Source organism: Antennarius striatus, chromosome 9, assembly GCF_040054535.1.
Source record: "Antennarius striatus isolate MH-2024 chromosome 9, ASM4005453v1, whole genome shotgun sequence".
Lineage (NCBI taxonomy): Eukaryota > Metazoa > Chordata > Actinopteri > Lophiiformes > Antennariidae > Antennarius > Antennarius striatus.
In genome coordinates, this window is record NC_090784.1 from 872600 (window position 1) to 886993 (window position 14394).

General features: G+C 42.5%; 1 protein-coding gene across 4 annotated transcripts in view; it reads right to left on the reverse strand.

Annotated features, from left to right (window-relative positions):
• The window catches only part of adgrb1a (adhesion G protein-coupled receptor B1a), a 183808-nt gene that overhangs the window by 76449 nt on the left and 92965 nt on the right, over positions 1–14394 (reverse strand). For all 4 annotated transcript variants that reach the window (XM_068323815.1, XM_068323816.1, XM_068323813.1 and 1 more), the window contains exons 6-13: positions 13353–13517; positions 11801–11965; positions 10735–10836; positions 10540–10646; positions 10206–10400; positions 9466–9534; positions 5551–5659; positions 998–1141 (exon numbers count right to left, since the gene is read on the reverse strand). In XM_068323815.1, coding sequence (XP_068179916.1) covers positions 998–1141; positions 5551–5659; positions 9466–9534; positions 10206–10400; positions 10540–10646; positions 10735–10836; positions 11801–11965; positions 13353–13517 — 1056 coding nt within the window. The remainder of the gene's footprint in view (positions 1–997; positions 1142–5550; positions 5660–9465; positions 9535–10205; positions 10401–10539; positions 10647–10734; positions 10837–11800; positions 11966–13352; positions 13518–14394) is intronic.

The window sequence follows — 14394 nt, forward strand, 5'->3', positions numbered from 1 at the left end:
ACATCTCTGGAATGCCCCGGTGTCGCTGGTCAGTATCTACACAGCCTGGGAGCTGCTGTTAGGAAGTTCAGGATTCCATCATAGAGGGCCTTGATGAACCCAAGAGCTTCAGAGGCATCATGGGATTGAATGCCTAACTGTAGTCAATGAACAGCATGTGTGCCCCCTGTCCATGAGGGACAGGGCAGTATGGAGGTTGAAGGAGACAGCGTCGTCAGTTGAGCTTGTGGGTCTATGTGCAAACTGAAGTCAATCAATCAATCATCAATCAATCAATATATCAATCAATCAATCAATCAGTTAATCAACTTTTATTTATAAAGCGCTTAATCACGTCAACAGGCACGTCGAAGTTCTTTAACAGACAGAGAAACCCAACTGAACCCCCCAGAGCATAAGTAACAGCGGCGGAAAAAAACTCCCTCATTGAGGAAGAAACTCTGGGCAGGACCCAGAGTCCAGGGGGCAGTCATCCTCCTTCACAGGTTTGGTGGTAAATAAACACAATAGAAACAGGAAAAGCCAGAGACAGGGGCAGATAGACCAGACAGAGTTGCTGAGTGAAGGGACAGAGGACTTTCACCATGTTTTTTTTTTTTTTTTTTAAATTTTTTAAATTTAAATTTAAATTTAGTCAAATAAATTTAGTTGTGAAACGTGATATTACCGTATGAGTTGAACAACCACTCACATTTGTACTGTTGGTTTAATTTATCTTGTTTTTTCTATTTTACACAACATCTCAACCTTTGGAATTTCATTTGCACAGTGATTCAATGACAAAGACTGTCTGTACACACACACACACACACACACACACACACACACACACACACACACACACACACACACACACACACACACACACACACACACACACACACACACACACACACACACACACACACACACACACACTTCAACCCTTTACACTCCATGTGTATGTCTCAGTGGAGATAGGATGTAGCTGTGTTTGATGGTGTGTGACACCTCTTACCTGGTTTGCCAGTTGACAGAATGTTCTTGGGGATGGTTACTCTGTCCTCAGAGCTGCGGGCCCACTCCACCATACCCCTCCAGCCCTTCATAGGGAAGCTAATGTCTGCATGACCCACCACCGGACGCTTGTGAATGCTCAAAACTGCAAAAGACAAATGGTGAGGGGTGGAAACTTTTAATTTTACACCATTAATCAGATTTTTGGGGGGCATTTTAGCTTTGAATGGATGTGACATCTGAAGATGTTTTAATGGGAAATTGAGAGCACAGGCTGAAATCAAGCCCATGGCCTATCATGGTTTTGTCCACCAGCACACTGGTATCTGTAAGTCAGCTGGGATAGGCTCCAACACCCCACGTGACCCACAAAAGTGGAAAAAGTGGTCAACAAGATGAATGAATGAATCCACAGTAATACAGGTAAAAATAATAAAAAATACTAGATTGCAGAGAAGTATTGCTGGAAAATAAACCCACTGAATTCATATTATTCAATAATAAAATGAATTAGGATACATAGGATTTATAAAACCGAGTAAAAACAATCCTACTAACGGACGCTTCACACTTATGAGGCTGAATTGCTATCAAACTGCATCATTTATTTTCTCTGCATGTGTTCAGTGTGCCTCGAAGTTCAGGTCTGGGCAACTGGACTACTTTGGTTGTTGGCAAATGATGGAAGCAATCCCATGCAGGCTTTGATTATGTGTGAGGAGCAGTTCAGACCCCCCAGCCGAGGTGTGATGTGTGTGGGTGGGTGCTTGGCTCTAGACAGCGAGGTGGCAACAACACAAACAGGACCTCTCATTTGGCCTCAATTTCTTCAACCTTTCTCTCAGCTCAGAAACAAAACAAGCTCTTTATCTAGAGGTCAGAGAGAGCTGCAGAGACCGTATAATATCCACACTGAATTATATTTACATGTTGAGAAAAATAGAGCATTTATAGTTGTTTAGTGAAGGAAGGATGGGGCAGGTTGTGAATGTAGATTTAGAGTTCAAGGACACACACTTCCCACTAGAGCTCTGTGGTCCCAAAGTGTGGGTCTGCTTTGGATTCACAAATGTACACAAGCAGACTTGCGGTCAGAGCTTTCAATTCAGTTCAGCTGTCAGAGGCCTAGACTGCCAGGGAAACCTCCCGTGACATATTGAGGTCTGTCAATACGCCAATTTATTTAAGCTCCATCAAAATGTGTTACTAATCTCTATTCTTGTAGTTGTTGGCTCTCTTTCCCTCTGTTGTCCTTCCATTTGTCTCAGTCTGCAGGTCCTTCTGTCCATGGAGCTGCATGGACAAGTCTCCTGGACCTGCGACTGTCCAACTGCTGCCATCACCGCCCACATCAGCATGTTTTTTTAGTTATAGTATTTCTGGCGTAGCATCTTTCTAATCACTGGCCCCATCAGCACCTTCCTCCACATATCATGAACCACCGGATTGATTGTAAAAGCATTGTGTTCTCTCTGCTCACGTTGTGTCTGTCTTGTCTTTCTTGGTTTCCCCCTCCTGCTGTGTCTTGTTGTCTCTCCATCACTCTCTCTCAGTCCTTGTCTCTCCCCCTGCCTGTCCTTGGCGGTGTCTCTCCCCCTGTCTTTGTATCACGGTTTTTCTAACTCTGTCTCTCTCTCTCTCACCCAGACGAGGCAGACAGACACCCACGATGAGTCTTGGCTGCTGCTCAAGGTTTTTGCTGTTAAAAACAAAGTTTTCCTTACCTCCATGACCAAAGTGTTTGATCACATGGACATGAGGGGCTCTATCTTTAACTGCAGGGTCTTCCCCTGTCGCACCTGGAAATTGCCTTCAGACAACTTTTTGTTATTATTTGGCGTTGAACATATAATGATATGTTGCTTTGAGACTTTCAAGTATTCACACTTTTGGTTGATGGTGCAACCCACTGATACTCCATCTAATGGTGAATTAGATCATTAGTGTGAGGTTCAAGAGGTTCAAGACATAATTGGATGTGTAAGGGCCCTTTCAGCCCCAGGACCAAATGAGTGCCCTACTTTAGGGCACTTTTGTATTCTTGGATCTAGCTAATGCTTTTGGGTTAGTACCTCTTAGTGTTTCTTAGTGTTTTATGGGACGCATTTGATTACTTCAGAGTTCTTAGCAGTGTTGAAGTGCTAATTAAGGCATAGCTTCCAGATTCAACTCTGTTACACCATGGTGGAATACACCACTGCAAGGTAACAGCTTGAGTTAGGCATTAAGGTGGAGTGTATAATGTCCTCACTAGCTTTCAACTGGTAATGGAGGTCATTATTAGGACCTCAAAATTGGTAGTGCAGGAAACAATATGTCTTTCTCCCATTAGGCCCTTTATGGAAGAAATGACAACTATGACTTCAACTGGTTCATGCACTGGCAGGTTGCTGGACAAGTTAAATAACAATCTGATAAGGGGCTACAATGAAGAGGAAGCCAAATAAGTCTAGTAGCTTTTCAGTCATTAAAGGGAAAGTAGTACACAAGTGACTTAAAATAAATAATGGGTGGTGCCCACAGTGTTGGAGAAATCAGTGGAGTCTGGTAGGATGGTATAATACACGCATAGGTAATAAGGCAAAGTTTGAAGGGCTAAGGTAAGATACAATTCAAGGCAATTCAAACATTGAATTGCCCGCGAGAGCATAAACAGTGGAAGCTCTAACAATAAATAAGTCAAAAGCGTGCTTTTGACTTAAAAATAAAGAATGCTTTGACCAAAAACTGCATTTCCCACAATGCCTGCCAGCTGAAATGCCCGTGAAGTGATGGCTCACCGCCACTACACAGCACTGTCTCCACATCAATGCCAACAAATGACATTGAGAATTAAGTAACACAGTTATCCCAAAATGTCCAGGGACAGAAAAGTTGATGGAGCTGGAGGACTGATGTGGTCCTCAGTGGAAATGAGTTTGACCCCCCTGTCCTACATCAACAGGGGGAGCCATAATGAAACGTGGTTCTCTAGTAGGGTCTTGTTTCAGAACATAAACAGGGCAGATGGACCAAACCCCTTCGAAACGTATCTTGATGCATTAAATGTTGTAACATGGGGGGGGTGGGGGGTGATTCCAGGATTCTAGCTGTCTATGTTGAGCCTTCTTGAGGAGCCGGGGGCCGGACTTAAATAAAGATCGATAAAAGAAGGTGCCCACTTCATAAAGCCAACAGCCTGCTGTATGCTGCTGTTTGATTGGCCACTTGGTTCCTTTTTCGACCACTGATCGACATCTTGTTAGCAAGCTAGCTAGATTAATTTTGGGGAGAGCTTCTTCACATGTTTTACCTTGGATTATGGCACAAGGGATTAAAACATTTCCTCCTGTGCATTAGTAAATTGTTGTGATGTTTACACAATTCTACACAGGAAGAAAAGTGCAGATTTGCCATTAATCTAATTTTACAAAGCTAACAGTAGCATGTGACTCACAAACCCAATGCTCATTAACGATGAACCGATTGATTGATTCAGATCATCGAAATTCACATACAATTCATGCACAACTTGGAAATGACATTTCACCTAAGCTGTATGTTTTTGGAAGTGGGAGGAAACCAGAGGACCGGAGAAAACTCAGGCAGACGCGGGAAGAACATACAAAACACAGAACAGAGCAGGACTCCAACCCGAAGACGTCTGGCAGTGAAACAAAGGGATAAATCAGTGGTTACAAATATTTGGTCTAGAATTCCTTCCTGTTTGTATCAACTGCTAAAATATCATCATTGGAGAAATGCTTTTTCAAAACTTTCATTTATCCACAGCATTAAGTTTCCCTCAAGAAGCAACTCTGACACTGTAACACATAAGACATTTCAGAAAAGAAGAAGTTTCTCTTCAGAGTTTGAATGATTTTCTTTTAGATGATTTGTATTTCATTGTAGGATAAAACCTTTGCACTTCCTCAAGTCACTGAATTAGATTTGTAATAACATGCTGTACTAGAGCACACAGCACTGTTGGTTATTGTTCCAGGGATGAGGTCAGGCATTCAGCTGGTATCACCTGCCTGGAATGATTACTGTTTCATCTCATGGTCAGTAGTTTGATGGGGTATCTTTTCTATAGATTTTAATGTTTCAGCAGAAATGCACATTGGTTTTCCCATAATGTGCTTTGATTGTGTTTTGAACTGTAGAATTTTCAAACGTGCTCAATGAGTTTGATGTTCAGCAGGTGGTGGATCCTGAAGGAGAAGACTTGTGTAACTGTGGTAACGGAAAGCTTTTGGTGTGAAAGAAATGAAAACTGATTCCGTTCGTGCCTCATCGACTTTTCTTTTTGACTATACAAAGACATCTTAAAATTTTTACTTTTGTTTTAATCAATACAGGTTAGCACCAATGGGAGGAGGAGGATGAGGATGGTGAAGCCAGGGAGACTTATGTATTCATATGTGAATGGAAGTACATTTTATGAAGGTTTCACTGCTTGTAAACCACTTTCCCTTCATGCACACCAGAATTAAAAGCTCTGACAAGATTTAAATGTGCTTCAGCGAGCAGACAGCAGTAGTGAAAGTAGTGATCTCCTGGAAGGAGGCTGACCTAGGTTATCGGTGACTTCATACATGTCCTGAAAGTCCTTCATCCTCATGCCGACGACGTCCACAAAGTCCTCCAGCAGACGGAACAGCTCCTTGACGTTTGGCCCCAGCTGAGGAAACACATGAAACAGGAATAGAAATGAAGGATCAGGATTTGTTGTGAGTCTGATAAATTCCAAATACATAGATTAAAACATGTGAACAATTTGCTCAATGGGATGTGTTAATCCAAATTCTGTTCAGTTAATGTTCTATTGCAGAAGTTTTTTTGTTTTTTAAAAAAAAAATCTTTTTAGGTTGAGGTAAATAGGAAGTAAGCAACGTGGTTTTTTATAAACTGGTCAAATTAAGAAAAAAAAAATTGTCGGCCTTTCCTCAGTCTGTTAACCTAACTCTAACCCTAGCCCTATGAGCAAAGTTTGATGGAGGTTAAATAATCTCTGCCTGATTGTATGCAAAATATTCCCAGATGTTTTGATTTGGAGGACATTTATAGATTTATAGATTTGTCGACAGTCAGGAGCATTTTAAAGGTCCTTAATATGCAACACATCTTTTTTCCATGAGTAACTCATATAAATATAATATGGTTGACTCGCATTTTGGTGTGAGCTCAGTATGACAGCTGACTTTAACCCTCCTCCAGGGAGACTAAAGGGGCTCAGAGTATCTAAACCTACTCACACACACATGTACCAGAGCAATGCACCTACAAGCATTGAAAGACACACACACACACACACACACACACACACACACACACACACACACACACACACACACACACACACACACACACACACTTACACACACTTACACACACACACACACACACACACACACACACACACACACACACACACACACACACCTGACTGAAGCAGAACTAACTAGTTATCCAAATGCTAGCTGACTTCAACAGCATGTGAGCAACTTTCAGGTTGTAGCTCTGATCCAGGTCGTTACCACACACCGCTGCCTTAGCCTGAACAGACTCCCCCTCTGAGATGACCGGCCCAGGGAGGGAATACGCCAATCAATATGGTTCAAGATATGTCAATCACTCTGTCCATCACGCAGGATATTATGTCAGGTTCGGTGCTGTTATGAATCGAGACTTTTTCACTTTCGATTTCAAATTATTTCAATATCTATTGATGCAGGAAGTGTTTGTTTACCAGATTCGAGGAGTTGGTCGGGTTAGGGACGACCACTATGCATATGTAGAGACCTGAAAAAATGTGATTTTCATGATAGGACCCCTTTAAATGTGTCATATATTACAGTCATAATGATACTTGATGGTAGGTAGGTACAATAGTAGGTAGGCCTTGTTATTCAATCCAATCCAATCCAAACTTTATTTGTTGAGCACTTTACCACAACCGCAGTCGACCAAAGTGCTGTACAGGCGAATGAATAAAAAAGAACAAACATTATAGATAAAAGACAAAATGGCTCAAATATTATAAGTAAAGTTAATCAACTAAAAACATAAAACATAAAATATGGATAAAAACAAAAGCAAATAATCAGAGCAATAAAAGGTAAGATAAAAAAGATAAGACAAAATAAAATCTGGTGTCTACCTAGATGTTAAAAGCCAAGGAGAAGAGGTAGGTCTTCACACAGATTTAAAAACAGACAGAGAAGAGGCCTGTCTGATCTGCTGAGGCAGATTATTCCACAATTTAGGAGCCACAACAGCAAAGACACGGTCCCCTCTGAGCTTCTGTTTGGTTTTAGGCCCTCAGGAGCAGCTGATCAGCTGACCTGAGAGAGCGAGCAGGTACATAGCGGTGTAGAAGCTCAGAGAGGTAAGGTGGGGCAAGGGCATTCAGGGATTTAAAAGTAAATAAAATAATTTCAAATGGATTCTAAAATGTATGGGCAGCCAGTGGAGTGAGGCTAAAATGGGGGTAATGTGCTCATGTTTACGGGTGCTGGTCAACAGACGTGCAGCAGCGTTTTGGACCATCTGGAGACGGGAGATGGAAGAAGCACTAACCCCCCCCCTAAAGGGAATTACAGGAGTCCAGCCTAGTGGTGACAAAGGCGTGGATGACTGTTTCGAAGTTTTGCCTCGAAAGAATAGGTTTTATTCTGGCCAGCTGCCTCAAATGATAAAAGCTGGACTTCACTACTGCCCTGATCTGGCTGTCAAGCTTAAGACCTGAGTCCATTTTTACCCCAAGATTAGTGATGGCTGGTTTGATATGCTGGGCCAAAGAACCCAGATCTGGAGGGGGTGTTCCAGCGGTGCCACCAAAAAACATCACTTCAGTTTTCTTTTCATTAAAACTCAAAAAGTTCAGAGCCATCCAGGCCTTAATGTCATCAAGACATTTAACTAATGCAGCGATAGAGTACGCATTGTTCTTTTTGAGTGGAACATAAATCTGGCTGTCATCCACATAACAGTGGTAGTGAATCCCATGTTTCCTAAGTATGGAGCCAAGCAGGAGCAGATAGAGAGAGAAGAGAAGAGGGCCCAGAACTGAGCCCTGTGGGACCCCACACAGGAGAGGAGCAGAGGAGGACACCGAGTCGCCAAGGCTGACACAGAACGTTCTACCTGTCAAGTACGACCTGATCCACTCCAGTGCTATGCCCCTGATGCCCCCCCACTGTTCCAAGCAGGAGATCAGGATTTCATGGTCCACTGTATCAAATGCAGCAGTTAAGTCTAAAAGCACTAAAATAACACAGTCACCAGAGTCAGTAGCTAAAAAGATATCATTCAAAACTCTTAAAAGAGCTGATTCTGTGCTGTGCAGGGTTTTAAAACCGGATTGGAAAACCTCAAGAATATTGTAGTCTTTCAGAAAGTCTGTTAATTGACTGTAGACTATCTTCTCAAGGATTTTTGAGAGAAAAGGTAGTTTGGAGATCAGCCTGAAATTGGCAAGATCTGTAGGATCTAGCCCAGGTTTTTTGATCACAGGTTGCACTATTGCGTGTTTAAAATACACAGGGACGACACCTGAGGAGAGACTGCTATTAATAATTGTGAGAACGGAAGTTCCAACAGTGGGGAAAACCTCTTTAAGCAGTCGAGGAGGGACAGCATCCTTTGGAGAACCTGAGGGCCTCAACTGACCAACAATCTCCTGTAAAAAGGACAGTGTCACGGGCTCAAACTGGTCAAAAAGCAGAGCAGGTGACAGAGATTGAGGGGTCGTAAGCAGGAGGTGAGATGAGAGCCCTTATAGAAGAGACCTTGTCAATAAAGAAGTGAAGACAATTTTCACAGACAACAGGAGAAGTCTCTATACCAGCAGTCTGCTTGGCATTAAGAGCTGAATCAATTGTTTTAAACAAAACACGAGGTTTGTGACACTTAGAGAGGATAATATTAGACAAGTGTTCTCTTTTAGCATTTTTAACAGTTTTTTGATAATGACGCCAGCAGTCCCTCAACATTTGAAGAGACACCTGCAGTTTGTCCTTTTTCCATTTGCGCTCAGCTTTACGGCACTCATTCAAACCATTTAATGTTTGGAAAAACTTCCTCATTATTCCCTGTGCACACAGCAGCTACATTTTCTGCATTTTAACACACCTGAGTGTGTGGAGACCAATGTCTGTTTGGCATTGGTCTGATGTCTGAATGCTGAGTCTACTGAGGAAATGAAGGCTGCCCGGATGCACAGACAGAGATACGGAAGTGCACGAGTGCAGCAGATGAAGGTGGGATGTGTTGACTCACGTACGCATTGACTGGAGCTAGTTCTGTTCTTCAGTATCGCCCCACTTACCTCTGTCATTCTGAAACGTTCCAGGTGGGCTGTGTGTCCACCTAGAACGTCTGTGGGAGTGTCTAACTCATCGGTTCTGCAGCTTGGTTGATATTAACATGAACAGAAATGAACAGATGTCATTACAGATGAACTGATGTAGAGAGAGAGACACAAACCATTTGTACCTCCTCCCATCTCTCCCTGTTTTCTTCCATCAACAGATTGCTGACTGACTGCACGAAGTTCTGCAAAAGAAAAGACAAAACAGTTCGTGTTGAATGATGTGATTTTATAGAATTATTCAAAACAATTAAAGTCAGTTGTTATCTACTTGTCTCAATGTTAGTGAGAGTAAAGTCACAGCAGTGTGATTTATAGAGGCTTTATAAACAACAAAGGGAGGTCCACTGAAATGTCATCTACATCCTGTAAATATTCAGAAAACTGAATATTCATTCATTAAAGCTCCAATATTTTTCCAAAACTGAAACCTGGTATTAATGGTTGACATATTTGTCTGCAAAAAATGTTCACAATCGATTGTGTTTCTCCGCAGGTTTCCACCTCAGTAGACCTGAGTGGTCAGTCAGAGAAGTGAATGTAAAGACAGGTCAGTATGTACTGCAGCACCTGGCTGTTATATTACTACATGACAGGTTATGTTTCATTTGTAACGGTAGCCTTAAAAAGTTGACCACAGCCCAAGTCAGACTGGTGTCTGTCTCACAGAGTGGCCATATCAACACCTGACTGGTTGAACGTCTCTGTCCTACTGGTACAATGGGCAGTTCCTCTCAGAAAGACCTCAGAAATGTTTAGAGGGTTCACTGTAAGTCTGATGGCCTCATCAATGAATGGAGTATCACCCTGATGGAGCATTACAGCAGTGCACAATGAGGAAACTCGTGCAATTCACCCTCATGTCTGCACTGCTCGGACTGTAGTACGCCCTCCTGAAGATCTCTGTCATGTTTTTCAGCACATCCACCATGGCCAGCAGGTCACCACTGTAGCTGGTCCCATCACTGGACGTCACCCTCAGCTTGGTCATCACCTCTGAGACCCCGTCCCCCACCAGACCACGCTGTGCTTTGGACAAGTGTTCCCGTGTCTGCCAGAGAAAGGGTTTGGGTTTTCTGCTTTGTTTTAGCTGATCTACTTTTGGAATATTTTTTGAAGACCCTGGAAGTACAAGGATACTAGAAAACTAGTACGACCAGGACTGTCAAAGAAAAGCATTTAATACTCACCAAAGTCTGTATACTGCGATAGTCATTGGAAATACACTTCATGTAGGTGGGACTCTCCCAGTAGGCAATCCCCTCCTCATCCAGGGTGCAGCGCCGCAGGATAAGCCCTTTGTATGGACACACAAAAAATAAAATAATTATATATATATATATGTGTGTGTGTGTGTGTGTGTGTGTGTGTCTTTTTGAACTCACCCATAGCATTGAGAGGGCAGCGTACTGCTGCTGTGTCCCCGGCTGGTGTCATCTTCCACACAACGTTTGAGAAGTTGTCCTCATTGCAAATTTCATGAGGTTCTGTCAACGCATGAAGACAACATGAACCTGAGAGCAGTGTGTGTGTCAGCTACAGGTACAGCTAGAGGTACAGGTACAGGTACAGGTACAGCTAGAGGTACAGGTACAGGTACAGATACAGGTACAGCTACAGGTACAGGTAGAGGTATAGCTACAGCTACAGGTACAGGCATAGCTACAGCTACAGGTATAGCTACAACTACAGGTACAGGTATAGCTACAGGTACAGGTACAGGTACAGGTATATCTACAGCTACATCTACAGGTACAGGTATAGCTACAGCTACAGCTACAGGTACAGGTACAGCTGCAGCTACAGGTATAGCTACAGGTACAGGTACAGCTACAGGTATAGCTACAGGTACAGGTACAGCTATAGCTACAGGTACAAGTACAGGTACAGCTATAGCTACAGCTATAGCTACAGCTACAGGTACACCTACAGGTACAGCTATAGCTACAGGTACAGCTACAGGTACAGCTACAGGTACAGCTACAGGTACACCTACAGGTACAGCTACAGCTACAGGTTTAGGTACAGGTACAGCTACAGGTACAGCTATAGCTACAGGTACAATTACAGGTACAGCTATAGCTACAGGTACAGCTACAGGTACAGCTACAGGTACAGCTACAGCTATAGCTACAGGTACAGCTACAGGTACACCTACAGGTACAGCTATAGCTACAGGTACAGCTACAGGTACATCTACAGGTACAGCTACAGGTACACCTACAGGTACAGGTACAGCTACAGGTACAGGTACAGCTACAGGTACAGGTACAGCTATAGCTACAGGTACAATTACAGGTACAGCTATAGCTACAGGTACAGCTACAGGTACAGCTATAGCTACAGGTACAGCTACAGGTACAGCTACAGGTACACATACAGGTACAGCTATAGCTACAGGTACAGAGAGGTTATGTTACTGGTAATCACCCTGTGACACCATCCACTGACCTGGACACCTTTTCTCATTACAGTGTCGGACCTCTTCCCGTTCTCCGGGGCAATGCCCCCCACCAAAGAACGGCCCGTAGCAGATCCTGTTTCTCTGCTGGCTCCCCCCTCCACAGGTTTTGGAACAGCCAGACCATAAGGACCATGGTTGCCACTTTCCATCCACTGGCAAGAGCAACAAGTCTCATGAGACAATGACACACACAGTATTTACCCTGTTTATTGGTGCTCCTCTATCCAACTGAATTTTTATCTAATATGTTCTTAGTTTGTATTTATTTCCCTGGAGTGAACAGAAAAAACTCAACTTTGCTTTGGGGCATTTAATAGACATAGCATTCTAAAACGAATGGAAGCTGGCAGACTGAAAGACAGAGTGATCCAAGCATTAGATCAGACCACTATGAAACACTGACATGTAAAACTAGTGATACGAAGTACATGTCAACTTCAGTTAATGTTGAGTAGTACTGCACAAAATTACCACTGACTTTTAAGGAGATTGGGATTATTTGCTTCGCCTGAAAAAGACTCCGATGGAAGAAACTGACAGTGCTAAATGTCAAGAAGCGACAGCGACTGTTTCTGCTTGTGTTCTGTCATTGTGGAGGTGCTGAAGGTGATCACTGGAGCTGATCAATCACAGGTGTGGACAACTGGACCTGAGCCGGAATCAATCACAGACTCTGACTAAACAAAACTGATTTTACTTGGATAGAACTCTACTGACTTGTCAATTTATACATTTTTAAAAAAAAATTAAAAACACATTAACATATGAAAGTGCCATGAAAAAGTCATTGGAGTTAATTTCCTGTATCAACTAAAATTAATACCATGACTCCCACATTAATCTCTGCTAAATAGCCGAGGCATGCCGATTTCATGCCAGACATTTTAACTGTGATGAATGTAATTCAGAGATTGTGATTGTGTTCAGGTACATTTACTTTGAAATACACATTGCTGAGTATGACAAATTGTGTCAACAGTGACATCAAGTCTATTGGTTAGCATTTGCACAAAAACTGCTGTCTAGACTGTTTTAAATGACTTTATGGTCACTCAAAACAGTCAGTCTTGGGAACTATTTGTCTTCACTGTGACTCGTGTTATAATTTGTGATTAATATTATTATTTATTTGTGTGCAAAGATGCTCTTTGTTAATAAAGACATTATTTCAATCCTTATTATTGTATCTGAGAAATAATCGGCTTTAAAACACCAAACACAAATTACTGCAAATAAAACATGCAATGTCACATGTGAACACACAGCATAGACATTTCATCAGTCTAAGTCCAAGTGATGTAAATACATGTATATAAGTGCTTTGTTCTGATCACATTATGAACTGAAGCAGAGAACCTGCCTTAACAAAGAACCCACTGGTTTGCAGTGAAATCCTTCTTCAAGTTAATTAAGTTACAAGAAAACCCAAAAAACAAAACCTAAACAGTTAAATTACTGTAGCTCCTGGTCCTCCTGTGAATCTACTGTGTGAAAGACCAAGAAACAGACTGTGGGTTTCACACCCTGTGTGTTTCACACCTGGACACTCCCCAAGGAAGCAGTCAACAGTCTCCAACCACTCCCCTCTGCACTCGGAGCCCCCGTACGAGGGCCCGTTACACTCCCTGGTCCTCTGCATGGTCCCGTTAGAGCAGGAGGCGGAGCAGGAGCTCCAGCTGGACCAGTCATTCCACACGCCATCCACTGGGAACAGCAGGAGCCAATGGCAGACAGAGATGGAACCACATGACAAAAATACACGTTAGACTGCTAGTGTATCATGTGTTACATGAACGTCACCGCGGAATATTTCAACACACATTAGCTTGTATTTAATGTAAAGATGTTTTTGTCTTTGTGTTGGAGAACTATTTACTGTTTGAACATCTTGATCGTACATATATATTTTCAATATCCAAAATCAAAAGGGAAAAAGTCAAAGATATACAGTAGTCCCTCATTACTCGCCGTTAATGTGTTCCAGGACCCCCCCCCCCCTGGAATTCTGCAGTATAGCAACAAACTATTTATTATTTACAGTAATTTAAACGTTTCTGAACCCCCCCACCTGATATAAAACCACCTTCTATCTGTATTACCTTTAAAACACTCTGATAGTTGAAAATACTTTTGTATTAAAGAAATTTGCAGGAGGAACCATGAGTCAGAATGCAGCACACACACGGATGCTGTCAGCCAATAGCATGTGGGTACGGTATCACGTGACTACCTACTAAAAATCCGTGATGCAGTGAAGCCGTGCATCTTGAAAAGCGAATAAGCAAGGGATTATGGGTAATTAAGGGTAATCATTATGCATGTAGCGTGGTACGAAGTGAAGAACGTTCCCGTGTTACCAGGGCTGCACCCAAAGAAAGTCGTGAGAAATATTTGATACAACGATAATAATGTTTCTTCATTGAGTTATCAAACACGTTGATGAACATATTCATCCCAATACCAATGTCTGTCGTGGTCACACATTCCCGTTAAGGTGAATGAATAGATTGGCCGTCCAAAAGAGTCTGGGTCCTGTCCGGAGTTTCTTCCTCAATGAGGGAGTTTTTCCCCTCCGCTGTCT